Source organism: Alexandromys fortis, unplaced genomic scaffold (assembly GCF_014885135.2).
Source record: "Alexandromys fortis isolate MF-2015 unplaced genomic scaffold, M_Fortis_MF-2015_v1.1 scaffold_310, whole genome shotgun sequence".
Taxonomy (NCBI): Eukaryota; Metazoa; Chordata; class Mammalia; order Rodentia; family Cricetidae; genus Alexandromys; species Alexandromys fortis.
Window position 1 is genome coordinate 781,183 of NW_026068202.1, and position 25,787 is coordinate 806,969.

A 25,787-nucleotide genomic window follows, 5' to 3' on the forward strand; every position below is an offset into this window, starting at 1 on the left:
CCCAATACCGAAGAAAAAGAGAAGACAAGCAAAATGAAAAACTGCCTGCTTCTAAAATAACAACTGTCACAAAAAGCAGTCTAGGTGAGAGCTACTTTTATCTTTCTAGAAACCTTATCTACAGGCTCTGATGATGTTATAGGATCCAACAAGGCAACAGTAGCTAAAGAGAGGATGCCACAATTATGGCCCAGTGCTATGCTGAGGTGAGGGAAGGCTCTAAGAGCTGAGCAAAGCGACAGCCTTTCCCTATGCAACTATGTCAGCTTCACCCCCACTGGTCCCAATTCCTACCATGGTTTAATGTTAGGTTCCAAAGTTTTACGCTTTGGAGACAGACTAACCATAACAATTTTAAAATAACTGAACTTCAGTAAGCCTCAGGTTTTAATGCCTAAGAGGTCAGGCAACAGGTTATCTAGGGCTGAAAAAATAAAGATGAGACTAGTTGTTGTGGAATATTACTTAAGATGTGTTACATTTGTTTATGCTGTGGAACATTTGTTTAACGATGCCAAGATGTCCTGCATTCTTTTATGTAAATTTGTTTAACTCTGTGAAGCTGTGTTACTTTGCCTGTCTAAAACACCTGATTGGTCTAATAAAGAGCTGAATAGCCAATAGCAAGGCAGAAGAAAGGATAGGCAGAGCTGGCAGGCAGAGAGAATAAAAGAGGAGAAAAGAATAAAAGAGGAGAAATCTGGGGACAGGGAGACAAAGGAGCAAGAAAAGAAGGGGTCAGTCAACCCACCACACAGACATACATGAAATACTAAGGAAAGAAAAGTCACACAGAGAAAGGCAAAATAGAGAGGCAAAAGGTAGACAGGATAATTTTCAAAAACCTGGCTAGAAACAAGCCAAGCTAAGGCTGAGCATTTATAAACAAGAATAAGTCTCTGTGTAATTTATTTGGAAGCTAGGTGGCAGGACCCCCAGAGAGCAAAGAGTCAAAAGAGTAAAACAAAGAACTGCAACCAGTGGCTACAAAAGATACCTTGAAGGAAGGACTTAGCATGTGAACTCTGGAGGTATTTTCAGATCCACACAATGAAAGGCATACATAAAAGGCACAGTGCTAAGGTACTCAGTGGCATCTAGTGGCCTGGAACTGATGCACATATCCTGAAGGTGGGACACCAAGGGCTGTGTTCACTGGAAGCCAGAGAACAAGGTGGTGAGAGGCATGACCTTCTATTTACAAGGCATACATTTTTTTCCTCCCAATTTCACAAAACAGAAATTGAAGTTCTATATTACCTTTTCTCTTCTTCTATTAGATTTTAAGGAAATGACATTTTCCTCACAAAGCTAGAGAAATGAAAATGAGCACTAAATTCATAAATTTAATACTTGTCATACAATGAAATCGAGTTTATCTAATTTCATAATTTTAATGTAGTATCATATAGTGAATTCAAATTTATCTTTGGGGTATACAATGTTCAGCAAATTTTAATATAGTATCATATAGTGAATTCAAATTTATCTTTGGGGTGTACAATGTTCAACAAATGGGCTACTGTAAAAAATATTAGGCACTAATCAATTAAGTGGCAGAACCAAATTAATACCATCATTTTGGAGGGTATTTAACATAAAGCAAAATTTACTTCCTAATTAGTTTAAAATGAAGTTTATGATTTAGTGAGACAAAATGGAAATAGTTTAAGTAATAAATGTTTAATCAAAGAATTTTACATATTATTAACAGCATTCATTTGGCCAAACATCTACAGGTCTGTAGAATCCTACTGTATATAAAGTGGGAATGTATCAAGTATAGACTATGAAAGTGCAAATAACAAGTCAAGGTTAGATTAACTTTTTTTTTACATTACAAAATTAAAGTTGTTTACAAAATAGGCTTTGCCAAACTTTATTACTGAATTGGAAAGTCAATGACTGTGCCGTTTTTAAAATATGTACCAAGGAAGTACAAACCGGAAAATGATAGTTTTACACCCAGGAAACCAGTACATCATGACAGGCACTGCACAGGGCAAGGGGACAGAGGCCCAGCTCACATGGTCTCCACAGGCCCCTCCTCTCCTCACTGCGGTTGTGCAAGATGTCTCTAGGGATACAAGTGCTTTCTACTGGAAAAGTTACACCCTGGTCTAGAAACTTTATGGTGTTCATATTTTTAATCCAAATTAAAAATTCTTTAAGACTATTTCAGTTTAACATACAGTAATACACTGTAGACAAAGTTTGCATTTGCTCCACCAACTTTAAAGGGACTCATATCAATGCTGTGATAACTGGAGAAATAAAAAATATTAGGAACTCTTGATATCCATGAATAATTACCAGTAAATACTCAGGTACAATGTTTTGGCCATCTGAAATCAAAGTACATGAATATTTCAAAAGCAACGTTTGAAAAAGAGGTAATAAGAACAATAATTATGGACATCAATATGAAAGACAATCTTCTACCTGGCCTAGGACTTACCTGTACAAACTCAGTATAGAAATTTTGGTTTCTGGTAACAATGGCAAAGCACTACATGGAGTGCTCCTTGTATCTATTTTGCTTATGTTATGCTAGCTTTAATAATAATAAGTAAAAGAGCCATTCCAACAGTTTACTCTAGTATTAATGACACGCTGTACCACTGTATCTTAACTAGAACTAAGACCAGTATTTCTTCACAGTAGGACACTGGTAACTAGGAGGTTGGGTTGTCAGTACTAAACAGTGATCACACAGCAGATGAGTTCTGCACAAGAGAACAAACACAGCAGCATTTGCTATCTAGGCAAACAAATTGAACACTTAGTTGTCATAGTTTACAGTTAAAGGCAAGGCCATGGGTGGTTTCATGGAGGTCTTTGCAATTCATAGCATAGTTACTTCAGAAGAGACATTGAAATTTGAATTACTGACTTAACTGGCAACTACCCATTTAGGTTAGGCAAAGGCACGGTAACATGTTGTGTAGGATGTTGTATTGAATTTTTTAATAACTATGGGATTTACTGTAACTCATGAAAACTCCAGTTTTTCTATGTTATAAAACACCATTAAAAGTAACTGCACCCATTAGTAATTAGAATGCACTGTAAAATTGTGAAAAGAAAGAACTATGATTGCACTTCCAATAAAGTGTCTCTTAAATACAGCACCGCTGTTGCTAATCAACTGTATTTTAATATTAAAATAAACTGTTTGAACAGCAGCATTAGCTTTAGTTTACTTAAGCTACAGGCTACATTTATTTAAATGCAGTCTCCATGGCAACAAAAGCCCATTAAATTCTGGAACATCATTGCTACCGAGTGGCACCTTTTACTCCCCGACAACGCTGACACTGCCCTGGAGCATACTAGGATGCTGCACACCTGAACATCTTGTTAGTCAGCGCCGGAGTCAGAGTTTGGCACAATTGGACGGTGAATAGACATGAGAAGGAATCTTTGATCCATGTGGGGGAAAAAAAAAGTACACTGTGGTAGACAGGTACTAGAAGCAGCACAGACACCACAGCTCACACTGCTGGGACAACAAGGGACATAGACATAGACACTGAGGACACACGCTATCAGTCCAGCTTTTAAAATGAAGAAAACACCTCACTGTTTTAAAAAAAGAGGAAAGCCATCAGAGGATTAAGGAGTAAGCTTTTGATATAAGTGGTCAACTTAATACTGTCAACCCCAGGCTAGACAGAGCACTGCATTCTCTGAGAATGTGGATGTCAACCCGTTATTCCACTGTGTTCTCTCCTGCTCTTCTTTTGTCACGGAAAAAGGGACAAACACAAAAGAAAATTCCCTGTAAGGTTAAAATCGACACTGAAGCTATCATCCGAGGGAACACCTTTGCATTCAATCCTAACATCAGTGGTTTATAACTGAGTTCAAACTGAGTGGATCAAAGTCTCTATAAAGCAAACTCCACCTATGTTAACATACCCCCTGTACTGCGATTCACCTGGAGAGTGAACATGTGCCACTCATACTAAATGTACTTGCTCGAGCCAGTCACTTGAGGTTTGAGGGGTTTGACTGGCAGCATCTGACAGATCCCCTCTGCTGACTGCCTCATTGCTACTATCACCAACTTGAGACAACTCCTCCCCGGCCAGAATATTCTCTTCCCGAGGTTTTTCTTCACTCTGGGTTCTTTCACCTTCATGGACACCAGCAATTTTGGACACTGAGTCTTCTGAAGGCACCAGTCTCACATCCCTCATACCTTCTGACCCAGCTCCGACACAGGGAAGCTGAGGCTCTGCACTCATTTCCGTGGCTGTTGCTGGAGGAATCAGGGCGATACTCTGAGGGTTCATGTCATGAAACCAAGCCATAATATTGCCAAGAAGATTGTCACTGGCACTGGGGTCCTGGCCAACTGAGTCAAGGTCACTGGAAGAGGGACAAAAATCACTTCTCGGTTCACTGAGAGGTCGTGAACTCAAAGTGTCAGTTGAAAATGGGTCACTGTCTGCTCCTAGTCTCATGAGGCTGTCACCAAGTTCCAGTAGCTCAGAGCTACTTAGTGCAGCCCGAGGACTATCTGTGCTCCTGGGTACAGAGTCTAGCCGTGAAGGTAAAGAAGTGCCTATGGCTCCCAGGGATGCTTCGTTATTAAGGAAGTCTCTGGTTTCATCATCGATGGCCAGTCCAGACTCTTGCAGTGACAACTGTATAGCAAGAAGTATATTGGGGTCATCATCATCTAAGGAACTCAGAGCCTGAGGCAATGAAAAATAAAGTCACATTAAAATTTGACTAAAGGAAACATTACTTAACCTAATCACACTTACCAGTTTCCTTTCTCAGATAATTAATACTACTTCTAATTCTACAAGCTACTTTACATATTTACATCTTACCATTTTCTCCTTGCCTTTGATAAAAGGGAAAATATACCTAACATAAACCTGAAATACAAGAAGACTTTTTATGCTTTATCATTAAAAAAAAACTACCATATTAGGAAGAAAGAGGAAACCAGTAAAAGTAAACCCCCAAAACCACTGAGCGGAGAAGGAACAAAAGCATGGTGCCACGCCACCAGCAAGGTTACCTGCAGAGAGTCCTGGTTTCCAGAGCGACTGGCAGGGCTGTAGTCTCGAAGAGAAGAGCTATGCAGCACACTCATGGATGCAGAGCTTACCACGGATGCACCAGGCCTGAGGCTGCCGCCACCTTCTGGCATATCTGCTTTAAAGTAATTGGCACCACAGACAATTTAGCGACAAGGAGACACAGCTGTCTTCATACACCTCTAAACTGGCAGGGTCTCTTTTAATGCTAGTGAAAACTCAGGCTCACATTCATATCCACTTCATTTCCTGCCCTTTTTAGCAGGTCTGACTGTAAACAATAACAGGTATCTAGTGTGATCACTGCAAATCTGTGAGCATTTTAGACTCTTGCTTGCAATCTATGACTTTCATTAATGCAGGTTCTACTGTTTATTCCTTTTTCCTGAGTTACAATGAATTTCAGTATTTTTATCTTCAGATTTCATAAAATTAAACAGTTCTGGAATCACAATAGCCTCAAGAACCAATCGGTAGTTCAACTGATTCTGTTATTACAGTCTATGATGTGGGAGGTGATGTATGCTGTGAATCTATTTATTGTCATTTAGTTAATAAAGAAGCTGCTTCCGGCCAATGCTTAACAGAGTGAAGCCAGGCTGAAGATATATATAATTTATATATATAAATAATATAAATATATAATATAAAGTATATATATATAATCATATATAAAGTAGGTAGAGTCAGGGAGGAGCTATGAAGCTGCTGCAGGAGACAGATGCCAAATGTCGGATGGAATCTTACTGTAGGTAGGCCACAAGCACATGTCAATACACAGATTAATAGAAATGGGTTACTTTAGGATATAAGAGTTAGCTAGAATTAGGCTTAAGCTATTGGCCAAACAGTATTGCAATTAATAGAGTTTTTCTGTGTTTATTTTATGCCTGGGCAGCTGGGAAATGAATGAGGAGTCTCTGAAAACAGATTGGCGTGCCAACCGTGTGCCAGCTAAATTCACATAAAACTGAGAGAGCTTATAAAAAAATTCTAGACACACAAAAAAAACCAAAGTTTAGCTGCATTTTTTTTTTTCTCAGATGGGCTCTGTTCACTGATGGCAAGCAAGGGCACAATGGCTCATTTAAGAGAGGTCTTTCTGATTTATCATTAGCAGCTAACCAAAAAACAAAAATACAACACACAGCCCCTTTAAAAAGGCTTTCTGGTTCGTGCTAGTTGAATGAATAGCTCTGGCCCTTTCAGGAGACCGAACACTTAAATGAGGTCTGTGACCAGTGTGTTACAAATTGCTTAATGTTGACAAAGACCTGCTACAACCCTGGAGCTGGGGCAATGTGCATGACTCTCACCACGCTGGACTGGGTGGAGCCAACAGGCAGTGCTGAGGAGAGGGTCCTGGCCATGCCTGTCATTTAAAAACTAATTACAGATACACACACAATAAAGACAAATTCAGATAGAAAAGACCTCTAAATGGGTTACAGTGTTGGATAAATGTATGTAGGCTTGAGAGAGAGAGGAAAAAGACTGTAGACAATTGTAATATAAAAGAGTACAAACAGTCTTGGATTAAAGGCATAAATATTAAACTTGTAGAAAAAGTAATACAGTAAGAAAAATAAGCCATATTAAAATGGAATATACACAGAGAATCTGGATTATGTATATTTGAGTAAAGTACAGAGCGACATTTCATTATATGTGCTGCTAAGCTAAACCAACATATATATTTTAAAGGTATCTTGACTTCAAAATTTAGGGCTAAGGATATGTTGCTTTAGAAAAGAGGTTCTACTTTTATTTCTACAGAGAATGAGAACCTGTAGGTTTGATCAAAGAAGACCCCTGAAACAATAACCTAGATGATCCAACATCCATGTAGGCTTTAGGACTGCTGGCTAAGATGGACCTACCACACAGGATATCCCATGACAGACCTGAATAATAGCGCCACCTCCCAATCAGCAGGAAGTAGTCTAGACAACAATCCTAAATTCCCTAAATGATTGTTTATGTTTATTTACATTTAAAGGGGGATATGCTATTAGATTGAATAATTTGCGTTGGTATGGATCATGGTCTGCTGATACAAATTTTAGGTCAATTTTGTTATATGTATATTTCTGCTCTTGATTAAGATATTGTGTTTGTGCAGCTCATTTAAAATATAATGTATAATTAAGAAATACATTATTATTAATAAATAATCATCTATAATAGTCAAGCTTGTAGTCATGTTAGTTAGGTTTTCTAGATATTTAGGTTAGATAGATAATCTTCAAACCTTTCAAAGACCTAAGGAATATGACATTTAAAATGTTTTATGAACTTAAGACTTTTCATGATAATGAGACACATCTGCTTCTGGCAGTACCAATCTACTTCAAGAGGATGACGGTCACTGAAGAGGCTCCTGATAAAGTTTGTTAGACGTTTGGGCAAGAAACTGCTCTTGCCTGGACTGCTTGATGTTATGCTGTATGAACAGGACATGCAGGACCCACAGAAAAATGACTGCTGAACTTGCCTAAAAGTGAGACCGTCCTTCTGGGTTCCTGCTTCATGAAAGAGTCTGCCAGACATTCTGCAGGATACAGAAGAAAGCAACTGATGAACTTTGCCAATAGAAGGCATAAGAGATCTTCCAATTTCCTGCTTCTTGTAAAAGTCTGCTGGATACTATGGGCTGAAGATGGGTGCCCCAATGTTACAAAAGAAATTTGGGTGACTGTCCAGGCAGTGAGATGTCTCTGTCATTTCTAGAGTTTTGGAAGTTGCTTACAACGCACTTCCTGTTAACTTAGGTAATATTATATCCTTCTGGGGTCTTTGATGGAGTTGAAGAATAAATAGTTCTAGTTAGTTTTCCTTAGTTATAATAAAAGATAGATTAGATATAAAACTTTAGACTCACAAAGATAAGATAGATAATAGACTATTTTTCTTAATTTACCAAATGCAAATGGACTAAATATTGTAACTAATTCTTGGTTGATAACAGTTTTGCTGTATCTAATGATGTATTAAAGTTAAAATTTTCCTTTTAATTTAGACAGAAAAGGGGAGGTGGATGTATGCTGTGAATGTTTTATTGTCACTGGTTAATAAAGAAGCTGCTTTCGGCCAATGGCTTAACAGAGTAAAGCCAGACTGGAAGAGAGAAATATATATAGAGAGCAGGCAGAGTCAGGGAGAATTTAGATGCTGCAGGAGACAGATAATGAACACCAAATGGAACCTTACCTGTAGGCCACAACCATGTGGACATACACAGATTAATAGAGATGGGTTAATTTAAGATGTAAGAGCTAGCTAGAAATATGCATAAGCTAATAGGTCAAGCAATGTTGTAATAATCCAGTTTGTGTGTGGTTATTTTGGGTCTAGGTGGCTGGGAATCAAACGAGCAGCCTCTGCCTACAAGTCTAGGTACGTTTAATGAATATTTTTAACATTTTTAAAGTCAAATAATTAAAATAGTCCTGTTTAAGAATGTTTCTGGGAACACGATCCCTTGAGAAATTTGAATCTTTTATTCATTGTTTCCTAATCTGGTAGGATGCCTCTCACCTTAAGAGTCCAATTAAATGCAGAAAAAAAAAGTTGAAGCACATCCTAATGGTATCAAGAGCTTCCCTTTCTGAGTAGCCATAGTGCTTTACCTGCATGGCCTAACTGGATGCTCATTTTAGAATAAAGAAGACAGAGACCGTAAGTGCCTTGATTAAAGTTACACAGCAGAGATGGATGTTCCTACTTGATTCCTCAACGCCATGGTTTTCTAAGAGACTATGATACCTGCCATGCCAGGAGCTCACCAAAAGTGCTTTCGCTTGGTTCATCAGGATCTGTAGGGTTACTGAGCAGACTGTGCACATCTCCTCGACGGCGCTGTTGTCTGTGCCTCCTCCGGTACTGAAATTCAGCATATTCCTGCATAAACCAAAGGTTATAAAATACAGGAGAGCATGCAAATTGTAAAAATGTAAACAAAACAAAAATTCCTCCAGGAGGAAAAAAATGTATGATTTTACACATACTATAAAATCACTTGCTTTAGAAAAGGGAACTTTAAGTTTAGCCAAGCCAAGGAAATAAAAAAGGCAGAAAGCAAAAAGCAAAATTTCTAACAGTCACAGATGCTTCTACTGGGATACTTGCAAACTCTAGAGCTAGCTGTAACTATTACTTCAAGGGTCTTGTTATCTAAAATTACCATTGATATCACAATAATGTTAGTAACAGTATAGGTTCTCTGGGGGTCTAGTTTTTAAGTGCTTGTGATATATGCAAGAAGTATAGGTGGGGAAGAAGAGGAGGGAGACAGCAGCAGAAAAAAACAGATAGAAATACTGTTAAGCCAGAGAGTCTTTGTGACTACTACTTATCAACTCACAGGGCAAAAGTATAGCTGAAAAGAAGTATGTTACATGCTGGCTTTCAAATACATCATTGAGTTTTCTTTTCTCATTATTCAATGCCCAGGTTAGTTACAACATAGGAGTATTCACTACATAGTATTTTAGAAGAAGACAGACTAAAACAAGATGTCCATATATTTGTTTTACATTTATGGTAATAGTTTATGATAAGTTTGTTATGATCTAAGAATATCTGCTACAGAAATAGGGGAAATGAGAGTCAAAGAGAGGCCATGGTGTACGGCAGCAGATTTCTGAGAATCACTGTTGAATCTCCCAGGGTTAACATGAAGATCCTCAGGCCTGTGAATATCCCAGTTACTTTAGAGTTACTCAAAGTGCTCATAGGGAAAGTACTAGGAGTAAGAGAAACCAAGTTAGATATTATAAAACTTTCATTCTTTATCCATCTGGCCAATACAGCCAATCTATCGGATCTATCTTTATTTATCTAATTCTACCTGTCTATCTATCTGTCTATTTATCTGTCTGTCTCTCTACCTACCTACCTACCTACCTACCTACCTACCTACCTGTCAGTGTGGCTGGAAACTGAATCTAGGATATGCTACGCAAACACTCTATCACTGAGCTACAGTTTAGCACATTCCTAAAGTTATTTATTATTATTATTTTTACAATTTATTATCCAATACAATTATTTTTAAGTGCATTTAAAATTGTCTCATGTTACTATTTTCTTACATATACCTAAATCAAAAAGCTTTCAGGTGATTACAAATGTCCTCAGCAGCTGAGATTTGCATTTGGTTTAAACAAGGCACAGGCCTTTTCACCATTTGTCCTCCTCATTACAAGAATTAAACTCAAGGATTAATGATGTACTATTTTATAAATCACAAAGGAAACAGAAATGGAAAGAAATGTTAAAATTATTCTAAACTCAGATACAACAGTGGCAGTGCCAATTTAAATATGGGAAAACAGCTACCTGACCAAGATTTTTACTAGGTCATATTTTTATTTAGAGTATCAACTGTTCTACAATTTCCTTGTTTTAAAAAATGGTTTATTATGCCAGGCATGGTGGTGTATGCCTTTAATCCCAGCAGTCAGGAGGCAGAAGTAGGTGGACCTCGAGTTCATAGGCCAGCCAGGACTACAGAACAAGTCCGGGACAGCCTGGTGGTATTATATCACTACCATGCCACAACTCACAACTATACATTTCTATACATAAAGTTTCCATCTCTACTAACAAACTAGAAGATGTTCTAAATATTTATGCTATAAATTTGACTAAATTCTATGTAGTAATTAAGAGCAGTGAAAGGGGAATGTACTGTTAGACTCCAATATAAGGAAGAGCTGAAGGCAGACTCCGCCAGGGCATTTCCGTTACAGAAGAAAGAACAAGCATTTCTGATCTCAGAGGATTTAAACAGGTGGGGTTGCATGAAGAAAAACCATGGAGAGAACTCCAAACCCCAGAAAAACAATTACCTCAGGTGATGCAAATCCTAAATATTCCCAATCCCATGTTCCACCGGCAAAGCTACAAAGAAATTAGACATACTGTTTGATTCATTATCGGTACTGCAATAATATAACCAGACTCTTACCCTTTAAAATGCTTATCTGCTTATAACTTGCCAAACTCAGGCAGATCCAACTATTAAAATATAATTACTTCCATTATTTTCTCAAATACTAAGTTGCTTTACACTTGTGCAAAATGACGGAGAAAATAAAAATAACTATGTAACATAAAAATATTCTGATTAATTGCATTTTCATTTCATAAGTATAAAAGATATTTCACCATAAATATTTATGTAGAAATAAGGACAAATGACTTTCTAGTGCTATAATTATAAGAAAAAAATGCTTTAATTTATTGTGGCACAAGCAATGGAGGATAATGTGAAATAAAATAAACAAACCAACTTCTCTTTAAGGGATTAATTCAGACCACTAAAGTAGTCTTAAAATACCAGACTTTTAATTTCCTAATACCAAAATACAAATATGAACACAGCAAGCTGGCAAAGATTCCAAATTCTACACCTTAAGATGTTTATGACTATCATTCCCAAGTCACTACATATATTAAATTTGAAATCACATGTCAGGATACTCTGGATTATGAATTTTAATATGTGAAATTAAGCTAGCCTTATTTAGTCTGGAGAGCTGCACAATGATAGACAAGCAAAATCATTTTGAAAAAAATTGTATTAAGCAGAAAATATCACCAAAATAACATATTTTTATCAGCTACCCATATTGTAGGTATAAATAACTCCCACAAATATGAATGACAGCACGATTTAAAAAAAGTCCTGGCACTGGCGGCGCAAACCAGCGAGGTTTCTATATTGCACAAATTCTTACCTGCGCCTGGGAGCATCTGGTGAGTCTGCGGGAGCAACTCCACGAGCTACAGAGGCCAGGAACTCTTGCCTTTTCTGCTGCACAAGGCAAGCTGCTCTGATGATTTTGTGGCGGGGGGTACGGAGATAAGGCCTATTGACTTTTTGGGCAAGGTCTTCAGTGACCATTTCTAGGTCTGTCTACAGAAAGGAGAAACGAGGTAAGCAGATACAAAGCATATCTGGTTTCTTAGTCAAGTCAAACTCTTTTGAAGTCAGAAATTACATTTTGAAATAATTTCTCATTTATCACTCTTTCTATTTTGTATATTTTTCAGGTTATGAAAGGATGATATTTTAAGTCATCATGAATGCAAGGAGATAGCATCCATTGATAAACACAGTAAGGTAGTGGGTGCAAATCTCCAAGTAGTAGAGAAAGACACTGTTTAGAACAAAAGTACAGTATATTCAGGGCATTGCATACTCTAGTACACAGCTGCTGCAATGGAAGTGAGGTATGAATGCTGAAGGAATCTAAGACAAGGCAAGACTGCTGTGGCCTTAAAAGAAATACAGAATATAAATCAGTGGAGGGCAGCTTAAAAGTTCAGAATAAAAATCACCAGAAAATTGTGGTGGCCTCCAATTACAAGGATGATGTAATGAGTTTGGTGAGTTTTGGGACTGGCTTAGGAGTTTTTGTTTTAAATATGTAACTTTCTGAGTTCTACTTCTGAAATGAAATGGCAAAGATTAACTTTCTATTCAAGTATGCCATGTAGTTTGTTTCATCTCTAAATATAAAACCTCCATTTTGTAATAAGAAATAGGCCACACTCTACTGTGCCCAGTCTGAAATAAACTCATGCTCATAGAAATGTTACACAGTTCAGAACTCATTCAAACTCACACTGACAAATTTAAACACAAAGGAAATTTAGTTCATTAAGGTACTTTTCCCTTTATGTAAAGTTATTTAAAATATAAACAAAACTGGTTTACTACTCACACTTAAAGTCAAAACAATTTAAAAGAGCATCTTACTTGCATTAGTTCAAAAATTTCTTTCTTTGTGCTTTTAGGTTCTAAGAAAAATCCATATGGATAAGAACACTTGAGGATGCGTCGAGTCTTTAGGAGAACATGCACCGCATCTTCTATGAAAGTGGTGTCTGGACAGCCTCCTTCAGCTGCAAAGCAATTGAATACAGTGAATGTTTCTGCAAATATATAGTTTGACTGAACTAAAATCCTAGATAAACACTTGTGTGAAAGGTACAGGCCCCTGCAGCCCAGAAGCCACGAACACATATTTTCCTGAAGTGTCTTCTAATATGGTCAGGAAATAGTATAGCTCTGGGTCCACCCAAAGATGCTTACTTCATAAAAATAGATTATCCCTGACTTAAATTTTGCTGCTGTAGAATTTGTATAAATGCTTTTGTTGTTGCTCGCTTAAAAAAATCGTAATTATTTCTCTGTAAAAGCAATAATGTAAAGAAAAAAATAAATGCTGAGGAACTGGCTAACTAAAACTAAAGTAAAAAAGAAGGGAGGAAGAGTACGGAGGATAGAGAAGAAATTGTCTTGACAGAATAACACCAAGATATCATCATAAGATTCTATAAACTATAAATGATACAGAATTAAGCTGTAGAATCTAAATTGAAGTATTAGTGAATATCAAATTCAGCATACCATTAGGAAAATAATACACATGCATGTACAAACTGACATGGAACATCCAAATATATCTACAGACATGTTGTGGAATATTTGTTTAACTAGGCAAAGATGTGTTACATTTGTTTAGGCTGCATTTGTTTAATGATGGAAAGATGTGTTACTCTTCCTGCATAGGACACCTGATTGGTCTAATAAAAAGCAGAATGGCCAATAGCAGTAGAGGGATGGGCAGGACTGGTAAATGGAGAGAAATAAGTAGTAGGAGGAATATAAGCTTAAAAGAAAAATAGAAGAGAAGAGAACAAGGGAGAAAGAGAGGGAGACGCCCAGGGCCAGGTAGCTGATAGCCAGCCAGACATGGAGTAGGCCAGGAAGAAAGGAAGGAAAGAAAAGAGGAAGGGAGAAGGAAGGGAGGAAGGGAGGAGAAAAGCCCCAAGGGAAAATGTAGATGAAGTGAAACAGGTTAATTTAAGTTTTAAGAGCTAGTGGGACAATGTAAGATAAGGCCAAGTACTCATAATTAATAGTAAGTCTCCATCTCATGATGTGGGGCTGGTTGGTGTCTGAAGCAGCTCTGAGTACTCAGTTATGTGATGATTGGGCAACACGTATACTTTCTCCTCCTGGAAGACCTTTAGGATCCGTTCACTTTTGCCAACACTAGAGCACCAGTGCTGGCACAGGGGAAGCAAGATTACGGTGTGGTTTTGTCTGGTAACAGCGGAGTCCACATGAGGAGTCTCCAGTAGACACTAATATGCTAGCATGCACGCAGGCCTTGAGAAAACTTAGGACAATGGCAGAAGCAGTTCACGGGATCTACTGTCCTCCTTAGGGGCTTCCCATCTACTATCACCACTGAATTGTCTTAACAAACACACACACAACACACACACACACACACACACACACACACACACACACACACACATACAATAGAGAACTTACTTTCTTTGAGAGCTCTACTCAATTGTTCCATCTTTTCTTTGGCTGTTTTAAGAAGGCGTTGTTCTAACTAAAGGGACAGAAATAAATAATTTAAATATTCATTCATTCATTCATTTATTTATTTATTTATTTTAAAGGCAGGGTCTCACTGTGTAGCACTTGCTGCCCTGAAACTTGCTCTGCTCTGTAGACCAGGCTGGCCTTGCACTTAACTCTACCTCCTGAACGCTGGGATTAAAAGCATGTATCACCACACCCAGACTCTTCACTCTTAGCAGTGTTTTAGTTCATTTGTAATGATTTTGGACATACCTGATAACTATGCTCATGGTTTTTATATCTCGTGTAGTAGTGCATAAATCTGTCAAGTTCCTGAAACCGTTTATGCTTCTTCTCAGCCTAGGAAACAAAAGTACATTAATGACTTTTGCTAAAACTATATTAAAATTGGTTTTAGTGGGATTCATGTCTCATTAGTAATGGGTAGTAATTCATGCAAATGTGCTATTTTGTTGCTAGAATATAATGACCTATACTTTTTAAAGGTCCTTGTTTGTAGTCTTGGTGATAACGCCACATCTTTAATATTTGATTGTATGGTTCACTGCTATAGAAGATTTGTATTCCTTCAAAATTCACATTGACGCCCTAATACAAAATGTACTTATATGTGGTGACAAGATCCATGAGGAGATGACAGGTTAAGTGAGACCATTACAGCTCTATCTTAATGCAAATGCTGCCAGAGATCTCTTGTTCTATTTCTCAGTCACCATGACCAGAAAGTGGGGCCTGTTGGCAGGCCAAGATGAGCACCCTCACCAAGAACGAATTAGGTGGGGCTTTGTAGTCACTACATGGGAGAAAGTTGAGACAAGGTTTCTTCATAGCTTTGGAACGAGCTCAAACTCACATAGATCCGCCTGCCTCTGCCTCCTCAGTGCTGGGATTAAAGGTGTGGCGCCACCACTGCCTGGCTAAATTTCTGTTGTTTAAGCTGTCTAGGCTAGAAAACTAGAGAAAAGGCTCAGTGGTTAAGAGCGCTGGCTGTTCTTCCAAAGGACCCAGGTTCGATTCCTAGTAGCCACATGGCGGTTCACAAACATCTGTAACTCTAGCTCGAGGGGAATCTAGCACCCTGACTGTGGACACAAGGTATGTACATGGTGCATAGACATATATGCAGGCAAACACCCACATATATAAAATAAACAATGAAAAAGCCCACCTAATCTATAAGACAAATATAATAAAACAACTATTAAGGCTGGAGAGATGGTTCAGTGATTAAGAGCACCACCTGCTTTTCCAGAGATCCAGGTTCGGTTTCTAGCACACAAATGGAGTTTACAACTGCCTGTAATTCCAGTCCTAGGTGACTGACACTGTCTTCCGGTCTCTGTGAGCTCCAGGCAGGCATGCGTATTGTACAAATTAATATCCAGGCAAAACAGTCACACACATAAAAGAAATTAATCAATTAAAAAAAAAATTCCTTCCTTGTGCCTGACTGGAAAAAAGATGTACGTTATAACACAATACTATATTGCTAATATTATGTTAAAATTGGTTTTAAATCTTTACAAAGGCAGACTGGAACTGGATTTTTCTTATCTTCATCAAAATAAAAAAAAAAAAAAAGGAAAATTTTAAAGGAAAAAAGTTCCCAGTTGATAGTGTTTTTGTTTCAAGGGTACTCTAATGTGTATTCAAAGCAATGCTTCATCCTGATAAAGACAGGGAATTCTCTCCAACAGTAGCTCAGACAGAAAGTGCTCAGGCAGGGGCTACCTCCACAGTCATTTCCTTGGATTGCTCCTCTACATGCTGAATGACTTCATAGCGCGTACATCTGTAATAACCACCAGTGGAAGAACTATGTTTCTTCCATTCTTCTAGGCAGATCCAGCAAAAGTCATACTTGCACTGTAAAAGAAAACACACATGTGGGTATCTTCATAAACTAATTAAAAATTCACTCATTAAGTAGACCACAATTAAAAGATAATGACAAAAGTATAATGTAAAAATTCATCTTTTCATGCTTATGGGTTCTGCATCAGAAGATCTTCCCATTTCAAGCCTACAGTCTTCTGATTCTTTTAGCAGGACTTCTTGTACTGGTTTGTTTATTGTTTAAACATTAAAATCTTGGGTATATCTTCTCCAGTATGAACTCAACTGTAGAGCTGTCTAGTTATTCAATACCATGTTCTAAATACTTCATGTTTTTTCATTCATTATATATTGCCATTACCACACATTAAATCCCTATGTATGCATCTATTTCCTAGGCTTGCTTTCTATTCTACTTCATACTCTTTGCATTCACATGTAGTACCAGAGTGTTTCAACTACTGCAGCTTCACAGTGTATTGTCTTACAAGGCTACTTCCCCCATGGGAGTTTCCAAGGTTTTCTAACTAAGCTTGTTCTGATTTGCCAGATGAACATCTGAATTACAGAAGCACAAGAACAAGCTGCTGGCATTTCTATTTGCATCTTTTTATTTAAAATGTTGAATTTCTATTTGTTTGCCATTTTTGTCTTAAAGAGGATTTTAAAATATTTTCAACAAAAGCCTTGTATATTTATAAAGCTCATTTCTAGATTCAGAAGGTCTATATATTCCATCTAGATGTTGTTAGGAGATATGGAGGTTATTATTTTCTGTACATTAATTCTGTATTTTGTTAACTAAGCTGAATTTTTGTTGCTGGTAGTACTTTTTCAGTTGATTCTTGTAAGTTTTCTAGTATGTAATCATGCCATCTGTAAATGTGATAGTGTTGCTTTGTTTTTGAGACAGGGTCTTGACCCATAGCTCAGGTTAGCCTTGCATTCATGACTCTTCTGCCTCAGAATGTGAATGCTGGGACTACAGGTATGTGCCACTACACACAGCTTTGAAGTTCAGGCACTTTATGACCATATTTCTAGGTTTTACACTCTCATTTCTTGTTATTGATTGCTTCTAATCTCTATATTAAATATTCTGGTTCTCTAATTCTCTTTTCTCCCTTTATTGTATATCTGAAATCCTTCAACTTCCTGCTTTGTTATGTTAGCTTAGTTTACCTTCATTTTTCTTTAAAAACTACCTTTTGGATTTTTTTTGCCACACTGGTCATTATTTTTAAAAATTATTTTCTGTCTTAAAAAGCTTCTTATTGGGAGCTCAGTCCGGTGCTCCAGTGTGGGTCTCTGTCTCTATCTCCATCCATCTCCAGATGAAGGTTCTTTATTTATCTCTAGAAACCAATTATGAGTGAGTACATCCCATGTACATCTTTTTGGGTCTGGGTTACCTCACTCAGGATAGAGTATTCTATTTCCATCCATTTGCATGCAAAATTCGAGAAGTCATTGTTTTTTACCGCTGAGTAGTATTCTAATGTGTATAAATTCCACACTTTCTTCATCCATTCTTCCATTGAAGGACATCTAGGTTGTTTCCAGGTTCTGGCTATTACAAATAATGCTGCTATGAACATAGTTGAACAAATGCCCCTGTCATATGATCGGGCATCTCTTGGGTATATTCCCAAGAGTGGCATTGCTGGGTCCAGGGGTAGGTTGATCCCGAATTTCCTGAGAAACCGCCACACTGCTTTCCAAAGTGGTTGCACAAGTTTGCATTCCCACCAGCAATGGATGAGGGTACCCCTTTCTCCACAACCTCTCCAGCAAAGGCTATCATTGGTGTTTTTGATTGTAGCCATTCTGACAGGTGTAATATGATATCTCAAAGTTGTTTTGATTTGTCCCAAGGAGGAGCAGAAGGAGGGAAAATATGAGCAAAGAAGTCAGGACCACGAGGGGTGCACCCACCCACGGAGACAGTGGGGCTGATCTATTGTGAGCTCACCAAGGCCAGCTGGACTGCGACTGAAAAAGCATGGGATAAAACCGGACTCTCTGAATATGGCGGACAATGAGGGCTGCTGAGAAGCCAAGGACAATGCCACTGGGTTTTGATCCTACTTCATGTTCTGGCTTTATGGGAGCCTAGCCAGTTTGGATGTCCACCTTCCTAGACCAGGATGGAGCGGGGAGGACTTTGGACTTTCCACAGGGCAGGGAACCCTGACTGCCCCTCAGACTTCAGAGGGAGGGGGAGAGGAGTGGGGGGAAGGGGGAGAGGAGAGGGAGGAGGGGGGAAAAGGGAGACGGGGAGGGAAATGGGAGGCGGGGAGGAGGCGGAAATTTTTTTTCTTTTCAATAAAAAATTATATTTAAAAAAAAGCTTCTTATTGGTATTTCTTAATTTGCTTTTTAAAAAGCCAGAACCACATCCTCAATTTATTGTTTATTTTGTATTGTTTTAAATGAACAAGACTATAATGGTTTTAGCTGTAACATTCAGGCTCTGATACTGTGCTCTGATAATGTGGTATTGTTATTTCCATAAATTCTTTAACTTATTTGAGTTATTTGAAAGATTAAATATTTTCATGGTCTTTAATAACTTCATAATTAATTTCAAATTTATTCTCTATGATTAAGACTATTACTTGGTCTAATTTTTTATCTTCTTTGATTACAATAATCATTTAAAATTATTGATTATAACAGCCAACACTTAAAGATTAACTTGTTTTTCTCTGATGATCCATGGTCTTTTGGGAGAAGACCTCTGCTGCAGGAATTATTTGGATACATACATGTATCTACTGTAGTAATTATGACACTCCTCTATAACTTCTATTTCTTCACTACTTTTCGGTTTCCCTATAGTCATGGAGAGTGAACTGAATTAAACTCTTTGCATTCATTTAGCACTTACTACGCATTTATTCAATAAATTGTGAATTTGTTTCAAAGCTCTATACAAATTCTTTTCCTGGTTGATAAAACCAAATTTTGTGCCTGTTTTGATAGAAATACTGTGATGTGACTTTATTTTTCAAAAATTCATAAATCCAATTATAGTAGAAAAACAATATGTAACTTTATTAATACTTTTATATGTTAATACTTTTTTATTTAAGAATGAAAGATTTACATCCTGAGTGAGGTAACTCAGACACAGAAAGACTCATGCAAACAAGTAAAGCATAGTTACGCTATAATCTACAGCGCTATGGAGGCTAGGTAATAAGGAGGGCTCTAGGAGAAGACGCATGAATCTCCCTGGAGAGGGGAAATAAAATAGCTGGACTGAGGAGCAGGTAGGGATGAGAAGAGGAGGCATCAAGTGAGGGGGGAAGACACTACTGGGATTGGTGGGGGGCACTTGCGTGGCAATATGGAAACCTAGTGCAGTGGAAATTCCTTGGAATCCATGAAGGTGACTTTGGCGAGGACTCCTAGTAACCAGGCAAGGCTTCCATTAGTAGGACTGAGACACCAACCCAACCACAAAACCTTCAATCTATAATCTGTCCTGGGACAAAGACGGCTTAGAGCTTGAGGGAGTGGCCAACCAGTGACTGGTCTAAATTGAGGCCCATGCAATAGGAGGGAGCCCATGACTGATACGTCTGGATGGCTGAGAACCAGATTGAGGCTGGATAGCCCAGAGACTTAAGGTAGAATCACACGGGGCTGGCAAATTAAAAAAAAAAAATATTCCTAACAATATTGTTATACTCAGAGATCATCATCAGAGAGGCTTCCTCAGGCAGCCGGTGAGAGCAGATGCAGAGACCCACAGTCAAACATTATTAGGTGGAAAAAGAGCCCAAATTGGAGAACACCTCCCCTCAGAGATTGGGGAATCCTGCAGATGGGTGGGAGGAAAGACTGTAGGAGCCAGAGGGATGGCTCTGTGCCAGATCATCTACATACATGCTATAGTTGTTTAGCTTGGGGTGCTTATGGGATTGGACTCCTAACAATGGGAGTGAGGGTATCTCTGAGTCTTTTGTCTGCTCTTGGGACCCCTTTCCACATACTGGTTTCTCTTGTCTAGCCATTAAATGAAGGGAGGTGCTTAGCCTTACTGTAGATATGCCATGTTTGAGAGATATCCCTGGGAGGCCTGCTCCTTTCTGAAGGGAAAAAGAGATTTGTGCCTAGTCTCGCCATGTTTGGTTGATATCACTGGGAAGCCTGGTCTTTTCTGGAAGAGTAGAGGATCTGGGGGAGAGGGATGATGAGGGGGACTGGGAGAAGTAGAAGGAGGGGAGGGTATAGTTGGGATGTATTGTATAAGAGAAGAATAAATTTAAAAGTGTGATATGGGATACCCCTCTGTATGCTGTAAATATGTTTTATTACCATTGGTTAATAAAGAAGTTGCTTTGGCCTATGGCAGGGCAGAATAGAGGTAGGTGGGAAATCCAAACAGATAAAGGGAGAAAGAAGGTGGAGTCTGAAAGATAACAGCAGCTGCAGCTGCCAGAGAAACAAGATGTGAGATAACACCATGGTCATTTGGCAATACAGATTATTAGAAATGGGTCAATTGAAGATGTAAAGGCTAGTTAGTAATGAGCCTGCGTCATTGGCCAAACAGTTTGTAATTAATATTAGGCCTCAGAGTGGTTATTTGGGAACTGGCTAGTGGGAGAGAAACCTCCAGTTACAAATGGCATGCCAATGTGAGGTTTTCCATAGGGCCTGAGGAAAAAAAATGAGGGACGTTCTAAATGCACAGAAATGGATCTAAACTGGGCTTCCTAGTTTCACAGTCTCACGCCAGCAGCAGTACAGAGACTGCAACACAGCTGCATGCAAGACAGAGCCGGCGCCAGCCGCCTTGAGCTAAGCGATGTGGTGGGTTTCCGCAGTCTCACACAGGCCTCGGTACCGTTTTCTCATACAGAAAGAAAAGGTTTGTGGGCCAATGACAGCACTGGGGTGGCGGATAAGTGTGTTGCTTGTTGCTACCTCTGCCATGTTGAAAAGACAAGCAGGGTGGAACCAAGAGCCAAAGCACTTGCTTTGGTCCTAGTCACATCTGCTTACCAGCATAAACCAGTAATCAAACAATGATTACAGATACGTAATAAAGACAGATTCAGAAAAAAAAAAACAAAACCCTCTAAAGTGGTCACAGTGTTTTAAAAATGTACGTAGGCTTGGGAGAGAGTTATAAAAAGAAATAGTTTAAAAAAATAAAAGTCAAAAATAATATAAAAGAAAAAAGCCATGTAATGATAGAAAATACACAAGGAGTCTGGATCCTCTATAGTAAGTACTGTATTGATTTTGATTTTTTTTTTTAATTTTCATGACAGGGTTTCTCCGTAGCTTTTGGTTCCTGTCCTGCAACTAGCTCTTCTAGACCAGGCTGGCCTCGAACTCACAGAGACCCGCCTGCCTCTGCCTCCCCAGTGCTGGGATTAAAGGTGTGCGCCATCACCGCCCGGCTCTGATTTTGAATTTTTTAATGGCTGATAAGATGACAAGGGACAGCTGCTGAGAGACATGGGATTGAAAGAGAGACTGAAAAAATATGCCAACCTAAATATTTTAAAAATGCCTTAAATATATTTGTAAAATGGAACATAAAAGAAGCATTAATTTGTAAAAATATATTTGTAAAATGGAACTTAAAGAAGCATTACTTTGGAGAAGCCATTTTGTTTTTGGAAACAAAAGGTCATGGATTTGTTCCAGGTTGAGATGGACCAGATTTGATCAAGGGAGACCGCCTGAACTCTGAGAGGCTTCTCAGGGCTTGATCATTGTCTAAAAATATTATCAGGGACCCTAAAGATACTTTGCCCACAGACAGCAGGGGAAAACAATGTCTCACTCATAAGAATTTTGGGGGGGGTATAGATAATCTTTGGTTATTTGGTAGGTTATGAATGCTTGTTATGTTTAGAGGAAAACAGGAATACGGGATAAAAAGACAACTATTAATATCAGATACTTTGTATTGACATGGATTTTGGTGTAGGAGGAAGGGCTGCTTGTTTGTCCCAGCTGCCCCAAACCAAAATTACCACACAGAAACTGTATTAATTAAAATACTTCTTTAACTGCTTACTGGCTAACTCTTATATCTTAATTTAACCCATCTCCATTAATCTGTGTATCACCACAAGGTCGTGGCCTACCAGTAAAGTTTCAGCATGTCTAACTTTGGTGGCAGAAGCTCCATCCCATCTCTCTGACTCCGTCCTTCTTTCTCCCAGCATTCAGTTCTGTCCCCCTGCCTACCTAAGTTCTGCCCTATCAACAGGCCAAGGCAGTTTCTTTATTCATTAATGGTGATCACAGCACACAGAGGGGACTCCCACATCATTTTGGTATAATGATATAAATTCAATTTTGTTACACTGTATGTATGTTTCTATTCTTGTTTAAAGGATTTTTGTATATTGATACAAATTTAAGGTCAATTTTGCTATACTCTATGTATATTTCTACTCTTGGTTAAGGTATTATATTTATGTGGTACATTAAAAAATATATAAGCCAGAGGTAGGCAGATTTCTATGAGTTTGAGGCCAGCCTGGTCTACAAAAGCTAGTTCCAGGACAGTTAGGGCTGTTACACGGAGAAATCCTATCTCAAACAAATAAACAAATGAACAAACAACCCCACAAAACTAAAACCAGCCAAAATCAAAAAATATGTAATGCATAGTTAAAAATACAAATTAATAGTCATCTATAATACTTAAACTTACAGTTACACTAGTTAGGTTTTCTAGATATGCAAAGATATATTTCAGATGGATAGGTAATGTTCAAATGGTTCAAAGACCTACAGAATATAGCATTTAAAGTATTTTAAGAACTTAGACTTTTCTTGACAATAAAAGATTTCTGCTCCTGGCAGCACCGATTATTTCATGAGATAGATGGGCTCTGAAGAAGCTCCTTATGAAGTTTGCTTTTAGTTTGTCAAGGGTCGCCATTTGGTCAAGAAACTGCTCTTGGGGTTGGAGAGATGGCTCAGTGGTTAAGAGCATTGCCTGCTCTTCCAAAGGTCCTGAGTTCAATTCCCAGCAACCACATGGTGGCTCACAACCATCTGTAATGAGGTCTGGTGCCCTCTTCTGGCCTGTAGGCATATACACAGATAGAATATTGTATATATAATAAGTATCTAAATAAATAAATAAATAAATATTAAAAAAAAAACCTGCTCTTGCTCTTGACTGTATGCTTTATAAAGTTGATATGCAGGACCCAGAGGAAAATGACTGCTAAACTTTGTCAAAACAAGGTGGGATGGTCCTTTAGGGTTCCTGCTTTACAGAAGAAACTGCCAGACATTCTGCAGGACACAGAGGAAAATGACTGACAACCTGCCAATGTTAGTTTTACAAATTTCCTGCTTCATTTAAAAGTCTGCTCGATACCATGGGCTTTTAGGCCCCAATGTTATAGGTCAACTTTGGGTGATTGTCCAAGCAGCCAGATAATCTTTGTCATTTCTAGAGCCTTGGAAGTTGATTACAATGCACTCCCCAGTTACTCAGGTAATATCATATCCTTCTGGGGTCTTTGATGGAGTCGAAGACTAGACAGTTGTAATTATAATTTTCCTTAGTTATGATAAAAGATAAATTATATATGAAACTTTAGACTCACAAAGATAGGATAGAGTATTTTCTTTAATTTTGACAAATACAAATAGACTAAATATCCTAACTGTAATCCTTGTTTGATACATGGTTTTGTTATATGTAATTTTACTATGTTAAAGTTAAAACCTTGCTTTTTAATTAGAAAAGGGGAGATGGTGTGGGATACCCTTCTAAATGCTGTGAATATGATACATTACCATTGGTTAATAAAGAAGCTGCTTTGGCTTATGATAGGGCAGAATAGAGCTAGATGGGAAATCCAAACTGATACAGAGAGAAAGAAGGTGAAGTCTGAGGGCCACTGGGAGCTGCCAGAGAAACAAGATGTGAAGTAACGCCACAGTCACATTAGATTAACAGAAACGGGTTAACTTAAGGTGCAAGTGTTGAGTTGGTGATAAGACTGAGCCATTGACCAAACAGTGTGCAATTAATATTAAGCCTCAGAGTTGTGAATTGGGAACTGGTGGGTGGAAGAGAAGCCTCTAATTACAAAAGAGATTTGTTTTATGTAAATGTGTGTATGTGTCTGTGTTAATATATGCACATGTATGCGCGCCTGTATGCACATGCCTGTACAGGTCCATGGTTTGGGGTAAGTGAAGAAGCCGGAAGATGTTGGATATATAGCTGGAGTTACAGGCATTTGTAGGATGCCTGGCATGTTACATGGTGTTGAGATCTGTAGTCCAGTCCTCATTGTTGTGCAGTAAATACTCTTTAACTTCTGATACATCTTTCTATACTTCTAATCCTGAATCGTAGACACCAAGAAGCATTGGATGGTGGCAGGTGCCTAATTAAAGGCCTCTAGACAGAGTCAGTGTGTTCCTGTTGGCTGAGGAGAGGGAACTTGTGATCCTCAGCTTAGAGCCTCCAGCTCTTTCCTCTCCTACTAGGGGTCAAAGGTCCCAGGCTTCCAGGGTCTCAGAAGTCTAAGCAGGGACAATAGGAGAAGGAGCCTAAGTCAAAAGGAGGATGTTCAGTGGATCTAGAGAAGAAACCTTAGCCACCAGGCCTCCTGATTCCACTGTCAAACCATAGAGGAGCTAGGGGAGAAAAGTGATAGGGTGGAGTGGGATGGGTGGGGTTATAATACGGCATTCTAATTAAAAATGCAAAAACAAAAAATTTTCTAAGCGGAAATGAAAAAAATATTTTAAAAAATAACAGTTTATTTTCATATGAAACATGCCATTTAAAAAAATGTTTAATCCATTGAATCTCAGACAATGCAAACTGTCTATTAAATCATAATCCACACTAAAACATCAAAAGCCTAGGCAGATAATGACATCACATCGTTTGCACTTCAGCATGGATTCAATTTTTCATGACATGTTTTAATTGCATTCTTGAAAAATATTCTAAGAGGATTCAACTGTGTCACTGAAGCTATTATCTAGGTAAGTTTTCTATGTCAAAATGAGAACACCACTCTTCAGTTTATTTTCTTTCTTTTTGGATACAGGGTCTCACTGTGTAACTCTAACTACTAGCTTGTTATTTAGACCAGGCTGGTTGCAAAGATTTGCTTGCCTTTGCCTATAGAGTGCTGGGATTAAGGCCATCTGCTATCATGACCAACTCAGCTTATATTTTCAATCTGAAAAATTCAAAAAATATACAAATAAGGTTATTAAATTTACAGATCGTGTAAACGTTTTAAACCCTAGCGAATCTCAAGCAACATATGTTTATGTTAATACCTTTGTACTGATTAGTTCATGAAGTTGCTCCTCCAGTAATTCATATTCATGAAAGGACAGAAAGGGAATACTGGAGTCTACCTCAACAGCCAACTGCTGATTTTTTTATGATCAAATTATACGTCTGTGCACATTTAGGAATTTTATACCACATTTTCTAAGAACGAAAC

At 38.2% G+C, this 25,787-nt stretch overlaps 1 protein-coding gene across 6 annotated transcripts in view; it reads right to left on the reverse strand.

Annotated features, from left to right (window-relative positions):
* Nucleotides 1-1,664: 1,664 nt before the first annotated feature.
* Ankib1 (ankyrin repeat and IBR domain containing 1) overlaps nucleotides 1,665-25,787 on the reverse strand; it is a 134,635-nt gene continuing 110,512 nt past the window's right edge. For 2 of the 6 annotated variants that reach the window (XM_050129976.1, XM_050129977.1), the window contains 9 exons: nucleotides 16,207-16,341; nucleotides 14,728-14,814; nucleotides 14,416-14,482; nucleotides 12,826-12,971; nucleotides 11,801-11,979; nucleotides 10,910-10,961; nucleotides 8,843-8,957; nucleotides 5,039-5,175; nucleotides 1,665-4,703 (listed from right to left, as the gene is read on the reverse strand). In XM_050129976.1, coding sequence (XP_049985933.1) covers nucleotides 3,963-4,703; nucleotides 5,039-5,175; nucleotides 8,843-8,957; nucleotides 10,910-10,961; nucleotides 11,801-11,979; nucleotides 12,826-12,971; nucleotides 14,416-14,482; nucleotides 14,728-14,814; nucleotides 16,207-16,341 — 1,659 coding nt within the window. In that variant the 3' untranslated portion in view covers nucleotides 1,665-3,962. The remainder of the gene's footprint in view (nucleotides 4,704-5,038; nucleotides 5,176-8,842; nucleotides 8,958-10,909; nucleotides 10,962-11,800; nucleotides 11,980-12,825; nucleotides 12,972-14,415; nucleotides 14,483-14,727; nucleotides 14,815-16,206; nucleotides 16,342-25,787) is intronic. The other 4 variants (XM_050129980.1, XM_050129979.1, XM_050129981.1 and 1 more) reach the window with 4 other exon arrangements.